Source organism: Austrofundulus limnaeus, unplaced genomic scaffold (assembly GCF_001266775.1).
Source record: "Austrofundulus limnaeus strain Quisiro unplaced genomic scaffold, Austrofundulus_limnaeus-1.0 Scaffold438, whole genome shotgun sequence".
Lineage (NCBI taxonomy): Eukaryota > Metazoa > Chordata > Actinopteri > Cyprinodontiformes > Rivulidae > Austrofundulus > Austrofundulus limnaeus.
Window position 1 is genome coordinate 101,306 of NW_013952840.1, and position 8,073 is coordinate 109,378.

Consider the following 8,073-nt stretch of genomic DNA (forward strand, 5'->3'; position numbering starts at 1 on the left):
GCTTTAAGCGTTCATTCTGCACTTTTACCAGAAATCCTCAGTTATTAACTGCAGAGAACATGAAGGCTTTGAATTTAAAACAGTGTGCAAATAAATGAACTAATTATTTGTTAACTCTGTAGCAAACTGAACAGGTCAGACTTTGAAAAAGATTTGAACTCAAATGTTTCAAATGAAAAAGCAGATTTTCTCCAGAACCATCTGCAGTCAGAAGGTTCAGTTTTTCTATCAGAAAGAAACAAACCAGCAGGAGATAAAGAAAAGTTGACATTTTTAAATCTTTTCTCACTGATCAAACAGGAGCAGAGTTTCACAACGTTTAGAGTTTGATTTTTACAGATTTTCATCTTGGATTTCTCAGAAATCTTAAATTCAGGAATCAGATAAAACCTTTTAAACTAATTCAACTTAATTTAAAACTTATTGAGCTGATTTGCCTCATTTTGTGAAACATTTCAGAACAAGAAGCTTTTATTTCACATCGTTTTTGTCAGTTTTGGTTTTAAAGCGGCGTTAATCTGAGCCTGGTTTTCTCCACACGACACTGAATTATTGGAGTTTAAACTGAAACGTTAACACCTAAAAACAAACGAGAGTTTTTATCTTACTTCTCTAAGAGGCTGAAAATCATCCGAGACACATTAAGCAGCAGAACTTTGTAAACTTAAATACAAATAAACTTTAAAGAGGTTTTAAGCTGCGGTGAATCAGTCGTACCTTGAGAGTGAGCAGCCTGGTAGGGTGGGAGGAAGAGGAGGAGGAGGAAGAGGAGGAGGAGGGCATCTTGTCAGGGTGGTCCGGCTTCAGCAGGCCTGAGCTTTATATGGAGGGACCAGGAGGGGAGGTCCTGGACTCCTGATCCCTCCCTGGTTCCAGGTCCTCATCACGAGTTTCTGAACTGAACGTCGACTCAGACGGCGGGAAGATTTTTAGTTTTATGTTTTAGTTTTAATTTAAAACCAGCAGCTTGTTTCTCTTGTGGGAAAATAAAAACCTGAGTTTAGTGTTTGTGTTGGTTTTATTCCCTCTTTTGTTTGTACTCGTCTTAAATTCAGGATTTTAAATTTCAGCTTCATAAAACCACACTTATCACTACAGGCTGCTAAACTGTTCAAGCATGGATGTGGTTTTTTTCACACAAACATACGGTCTCACAACCTGGTCACAAGCAAATAAAACAGCATTAAAACTCGTAGAGACATTATATAATCAGAATATTAGTAAAAAAAACATTAAGATATCACCACAGCAATATTTTAAAAAACATGGTTTTTAACTTTAAAATGTTATTAAATAGTGAAATCTGTCTGCTTCTCTGTCATCTCCACCTCTTTCTCAGTTTGTAAACATAAGGAACAACTCATATTGATTAACGAGAGTAGTAATCAGTGAAGATTGTATTTTTCCTTTTAGTCAAAGTGTCCTTTCAGTTCCAGCAGAGGAACTCTGTCCCTCTGTCAATCTCACCACATTTAATCTGTTTAAAAACAGTTAAAGGTTTGGATAACAACAACAGATCTGTCAACATTTTGTATAACCGTCTTCATGGTTCCACCATGTGACCACTTGTGTTTGTGCCATCTTGAAGGTTTAAATTAGTTTTAATGATTCTTATACTATGTAAAAAATGTGTGCAATTTTTAATGACTTGTATTGATTGTATTTTATTGTATTATTGACAAAATGTGGCTGAATCATTGTAACCTTGTTTTATATAACTTTTGTTTTTATCAAGTCCAGGGACAACAGAGGAGAAACAGCCTCTAGCTAACTCTGGCACTTTTACAGAAATGTCCTTTAATGTGAATCGTCCCTCCTAAATAAATAAATTTAATTAAATTTAGGACCTTCACTGGTCCACATCTACCTCATCTGGACCAGCAGTCCTTAAACGGACCAAAACCTGCTCCTGGTACGGTGGAACACGGATGAATTTTAATGAAACTTTCCAACAGCAACTAATTAATTATTAAATCAAACATCAATCTGACCGACTTTTGGTATTTTCTATTCAAGATGGCCGCTGCAGCTAAAACCCACACCCATTATAAACCAGGACCCGGTTAAACCCAGGACCCGGTTAAAACTGGTCGTTTCAGAACGTCACTGCTGCCCCCTGCTGGAGGAAACAAACAACTACAACAACAAACAGATTGTTTATATATTTAAATAAACAAAACATTTCATACTTGTTGTTTATCAGGTGACTTTACGTAAAAACCTATAATTATGAGTTATTTAGATCAATCACATCAACAAACAGACAAACATTTGTTCCTAAACAGAAACTAAACTTTTTCCTGCGGCTGCGAAAATAAAGTCTTTTAGTTGAAGAAACAGAAAACGTAGCTTTAATCCGACAGCCTTCGTTTGTTCTTATTTCATAGATTAAACTAATAATTAATAAACTAATAATTAATAACCTAAATGACTGAAGTTAAACTCTCAGTGTACGACTAAAGCAACAGGTGGAGATAAACGGGTCGGTTCTCCTCCAGCATCTCTGGTTTAAGTAACGTTTTAACGTAGATCAAAACTTTTATTTATCAGACGAAACTAAACTAAAATAATTTGAGCGTTTGACTGTATGATCCCAGGAGACTTCCAGCTTCTCGTTTGAACCGAACAAAGTCTGAAGTGTCTGAGGAGCGCAGAGATGACGGATCAGAACCAAACATTTTTGTTTCTGCAGAGCGGGAACGAGTGGTCATCACCTGTTAGCATTGTTAGCATCGTTACAGCTAGTGAAAAGCACGTTTTACACATCAGAACCAAATATTTTCTCAGACTATCTGGAAAAGCATCTCAGCGTCTCTCTTCTGCCGTCAGACGACATCAAACGGTCTGTTAGCATTGTTAGCGTAATTAGCATTGTTAGCAGTGTTACGGCTAGCGGCACAGCGAGGTAGCATGTTTTACACGTCAGAACCATCTGAACTCAAACTAAAGGCAGATTTAAGCTCGTATCGTTCACGGGTGGATCAGCCCGAGTCAGAACCTGCAGAACCAACACCAACAAAGTCAACTTCCTCCCAAAGCTGCCATGAGTAATAAAACGCATCAGCTTCCTTGGATTTAGGAGGTGGACGCAAGAGAAAATGCGACCCCAGGTTGAGACAGAGTGTGTTAGTAAAAGATCTGAGGAAGTCTTTTAAACTGAGCTGAAAGGTGAACAGACGTCACTTCCTGTTCCTGTAGATGAGCTGCGACATGTTTGTCAGCGGCAAACAGCGCCACCTGGTGTCAGGATAACGTCACTGCAGGAGGAACAAAATATTTACTGCCTGAAGTCTTCAGCTCTGCTCTCAGAACTGCAGGTCCTCCAGCGCAGCGACATCCTGCAGGAACTTGGCCTTCTTCTGAGCGAGCTTCTCCTCGTTCTCCAGCTCCTTGAAGTCGAACTCTCTGCTCAGAGACGAAGAGGCAGAGGCCGCAGCCAGAGTCTGCCTCACCGCCCAGCTCTGCTCCGGACTGTTCCGGCCCGAACCGCCAGCCGAGCTCCAGGATCCGCCCGCCCCGTCTTCGTCCTCGACGTTCTGCTCTCCGCCGTCGAGGACCAGAAGCTGACGGGGGGGACTGGCAGCCGAAACCGGAGACTCAGCTTTTCTTTTGAGCGGCTTCCCTGCAGCCTGAAGAATCTGGTGTCTGCGCTCACTTCCTGGGTCCTGAACAACAAACGCAACATCTGCTTGAGTTCACCTGCAAACAGACTTTAACTCTGCTGCTTTCTGCTGTAAAAAGCAGCTGAAGACAAGCTGCACGAGTTCAGCCTGAGCTTCTTTAGCTTCTTTCTGTTTCGCCATGAGGCTGATTTTTAGCAACCGAAACCTTTTCAGCTTTTTTCTGCTACAGCCGAACATTTTGATATGTGACCCATCATATCGAAATGAGGATTAAGTCAAATTTAGTCAAAATGACCTCATTACATTTTCAGATTATTGTCTTTAAAAGCTACATTTTGACACCTGGATCATTCTGATATCATGATTAAATCCATATGTATGACTTAATTTGTCTTGTTGGTTACAATAATACATAAATATTTGGTCTGAATCCTAATTTTATGTCATTTTAATGAGGAATATTTGATGTCCTTTTAAAGACGAAACCTCAAGTTATATTTGAATATTGAGATTTCCATGAAAAGAAACAAAACTTTACTAACTCACAGGGAAAATGTCAAACTTTGAAGGCGTTTTTCCTCAAAATCAGTTTTTTTGTTGCTACTGCTCAAAAAATGCTTCAAAATTTTGTTTTATGATTATATTTCAGACAGTTCATTCAAATGATACATTGATAAGGTTTTTATTCATTATGTTTTGACTAAATGAAATTTTTGTTAACATTTCAGTCAGAACTATATTTGCCTGTTTCTGCTGATACAACTTTTAGATTTACTCCTCGTTTCGATGCGATGGGTCACATTTACGACACGTTGAAACAGAACCGTGGAGGGATTCGGGTACCTGCTCCGGGCTCGTAGAGGCTGAAGGACCAGCAGGTTGGGTTGGCTGCAGCTTTCGTGGCCTGGGTTGACCCCGGGTTCTGGCGGACCTCCTGATGCACAGGTAGATGCGGTCCTGGTCGATGACCAGGCCGTTCTGGTTGCCCGGCGGCACCGAGTCCTGACGCAGCAGCCCCGCTCTGGACAGCTGGGCTCCAGAGGTGACGGTCTGCAGCAGCTCCCAGGCCGTCAGGTTGGAAGAGATGAAGGACATCTGCAGCGTGGTGGAGACCACCTGTAACTTCTCTAAAGAGCAGCTTTCTCTGCGGGACGCCGGTCCCGGACCCTTTCTCTTCATGATGGCGGGACAAATCCAGACGACGTCGGGAGAGTCCGCAGACTCCCTGTCGGGGAGGGGCAGGCCCATTTTTTTAAGTACTGAATTCGGTAATCGATTCAGAGGGATGACGCAGACTTCAGCCTCCTTTGGGATGTAAACATCCAGTTCCTTAGTGACATCCATGATGTTTATCTGTGGAAACTAAAAGATACAACATTTAGGAGACGTGTTGCAGCCATCAAATAATATTAATAAAACATTGTTTCATAAAATGTTTAATGTTTTCTGGTGTGACAGTCCTGGAGGACCCACCCATGACGTCAGATTTACTATTGAGTTCTATGTCGAACGAAACCGATTATATGCTAAAACAGCTTGCCACTGCACCTGAAGTCACCACACCCTGCACGTTTCACCGTTACTTATTGAAGTTAACAAAGTTTCTCTAATTAAATTAGAAATTACCAACCGTCACCTCAGGTTTGGTCACATTTTGTCTTCTTCGTAGGAGGGTTTATAAAAACCTTTCATAACGCTACTGTTAGCATCGAGCTAACGGCTTCCGGTCTGAAAACCGTAGAAAATAACACTGAAGAATTTGAAAACTCAACCCCAAAACGTTTAGCATTGTCTTTACAAACCTTTTCGGTTAAACTGTTGGAGAAGCTGGGTTTTTCTTTCGATTGCTGGCAGCAATAAAACGTCACTTCCGAGATATTTTTCAGAATAAGAGCACGGTTGAAACAATGAACGTGGTCGCTAAACTTATAAAACGCAACAGTTATCATACTCAATGTGAGACTTGTAGTAATTATTTAATTATCAATAATAATAATAAAAATAAAACGTGTATATACGTGAGCGCGAGTGAATTTTGGGCGGGGCTTAGAGCTCCACCTCCGGGCTGCGGCATCGCAAACTGGTTCTAAACTAATCAACATGGCGGCGCCCATAAACCGAAGGTTTCGACTTGGATGGAGTTAAACAACGAAACAAAAAGGGAGTTGACTTTTCATTTGTGTGTTTTTTGTCGATGTGTGAAGCTCCGCGAGCCCACAGCTCTCTGTGGTCCGGTTCTGTTGGAGAAATGAGCGACAGAAACACAAAAACCCAGGAGGCTGTTTGTGTTTACAAGTCCAGCCACCAAATGAACGGAGCAGGTCTTTAGTTTTTAAATCTTTTTTTTAAATTATCAAGTTTGATGACGTTAGTTTGAGATTTAACTAGCTAATGTTGCCTTTAGCTTCTTAACAAGAACTTAAGTATCTGTGGTTTGTTTTTAGCTTTAGCATTTTTTTAGCTAGGATTTATTTTTAACTTTAGTATGCTAGCTATGGTTTGTTTTTAGCTTTAGCATGCTAGCTATGGTTTGTTTTTAGCTTTAGCATGCTAACTATGGTTTGTTTTTAGTTTTAGAATGCTAGCTATGGTTTGTTTTTAGTTTTAGAATGCTAGCAATGTTTTTTCTTTTTTAGCATGTTAGCTATGGTTTGTTTTTAGCTTTAGCATGCTAGCTATGGTTTGTTTTTAGCTTTAGCATGCTAGCTATGGTTCGTTTTTTAGTTTTAGAATGCTAGCTGTTTTTCTTTTTTAGCATGCTAGCTGTGGTTTGTTTTTAACTTTAGCATGCTAGCTGTGGTTTGTTTTTAACTTTAGCATGCTAGCTGTGGTTTGCTTTTAGTTTATGCTTCATTCCATTTATCTCGCAAATCAGAAATATTTTTGCTTTTTTCTGCCTCTTTAGCTACTTTGTAGCTCTTTTTCTGCCTTTCTTCTGCTAAATTCACCTTTTTGTGCTAATTTCAGCTTCTTATTGCTACTTTTTTAAGCTATTTTCTGTTAATTTTGTCTGCTTTAGCTATTATATAACAAATTACAGCTTGTTTTTCGTTCTTTTCTTGTTTTTCTGTAGATTTGAGCTTTTTTTAGTCTCTGTTCATCTGTCTGCTAACTTCATCTCGTTTCTGCTGCTTTTGTTTCATACTTTCAGCTAAAGTTAGCTGTTCAAACTGAACTCACATCAACAGTTTAGCTGTTTAAACATTTTCAGCTAAATCTGGAATAAAACTTGTCAGCAGGAAGTGAATTTGAATTGCTCAGATTGAATCTGAATGTGCAGAATTTGCTGCTGAAAACAGCTTAAAGCATCAGAGTTAAAGTCTGTTTGCAGATGAACTCAAGCAGACGTTGTGTTTGTTGTTCAGGACCAAGGAAGTGAGCGCAGACACCAGATCCATCAGGCTGCAGGGAAGCCGTTCAAAAGCTGAGAACAGGACTTGGAAGAGGAGGACTACGACGGGGCAGGCGGCTCCTGGAGCTCGGCTGGCGGTTCAGGACGGAACAATCCGGAGCGGAGCTGAGAGCAGAGCTCAGAGAAGAAAACCAGTCTGACTCACAGCTTCTCTACAAACTCTTCTTCTGTGGATGTCAGAAAGAGACAAACATGTCACAGCTCTTCTACAGGAACTAAAAAAATAGCTGATAGACTTAAAAACCTCCAGGTTTGTCTCATATGTGAGCAGAACTTCCAGACAGTAAATATTCTGTTCCTCTTGCAGTGAGGTTATTGTGACACCAGGTGGCGCTGTTCACTTTAAAATCCTCCTGATTTTCCTGTTTGGCTCTGCGCTTCATAGAAACTCTGTTTTTCCACAAATGTTTCATTAAAAGTGATCAGAATAAAATATCATGATTGATAAAAACATTTATATTAATAAATATGTTTAGAATCATATTTACCTCCAACAGATTCAAGTTTTCTGAACAAGTCACTTTTTATACATTCTTCCCCAAATCTTTAATATATGTAATTCTATGAACTCTTGTCTCTGCAGTGACACAAACTATAGAAATGAAATCATTTCTATCTGCAGCAGGGATTTTTAATTTTAATGTTTTTTTTTTTCTGATGAACCAACCTTTAAATCCTTTAACCATAAAATAAATTTAAACTAGAGGAAACGGACCCTCCTCTCCAGAACCCCTGAATAGACCTTAAAAGCAAACACCTCACTGCAAAATCTGTTTGAAGACTCTTGCAACAAAAAGCACGAGTACAACAAATTTGTTTCAACACCTGAAACAGGCGCTCCGTTAAAATCGAAAATGGAATCAGGAATGAAAAAAATCTGAGATTTATTTATTTTTGAGTCATATCACACAACCCAAACTGTGACACTAAAGTATCGAACCGAACCGAAAATGTTCTGTCTCGTTGCACTAAACATAGGCTACGTTCACACTGCAGGCAAATCCAACCCAAATCCGATTTTTTTGACCCATCTGACTC

At 39.7% G+C, this 8,073-nt stretch overlaps 2 protein-coding genes and 1 long non-coding RNA gene across 3 annotated transcripts in view; 1 reads left to right on the top strand and 2 right to left on the bottom strand.

The window, feature by feature from the left end:
• Nucleotides 1-878, bottom strand: part of LOC106529338 (insulin-like growth factor I) — a gene marked incomplete in the record, with an annotated part of 9,102 nt that extends 8,224 nt beyond the window's left edge. The window contains 1 exon segment of the mRNA XM_014024738.1: nt 718-878. Within this exon segment, the coding sequence (XP_013880192.1) occupies nt 718-783 (66 nt within the window).
• A 511-nt stretch (nt 879-1,389) lies between these two features.
• LOC106529336 (uncharacterized) lies at nt 1,390-5,470 on the bottom strand (the record flags this gene model as incomplete). The annotated part of the gene is given in 3 exon segments (XM_014024735.1): nt 1,390-3,665; nt 4,467-4,985; nt 5,426-5,470. Coding segments are annotated over 3 exon segments (924 nt in total), but the record flags the coding sequence as incomplete, so codon positions are not given.
• Nucleotides 5,471-5,578: 108 nt separating this feature from the next.
• LOC106529339 (uncharacterized) lies at nt 5,579-7,518 on the top strand. Its single transcript, XR_001311628.1, has 2 exons — nt 5,579-5,944; nt 6,989-7,518. It is a non-coding gene; the product is annotated as an uncharacterized LOC106529339 (long non-coding RNA).
• Nucleotides 7,519-8,073: the final 555 nt, after the last annotated feature.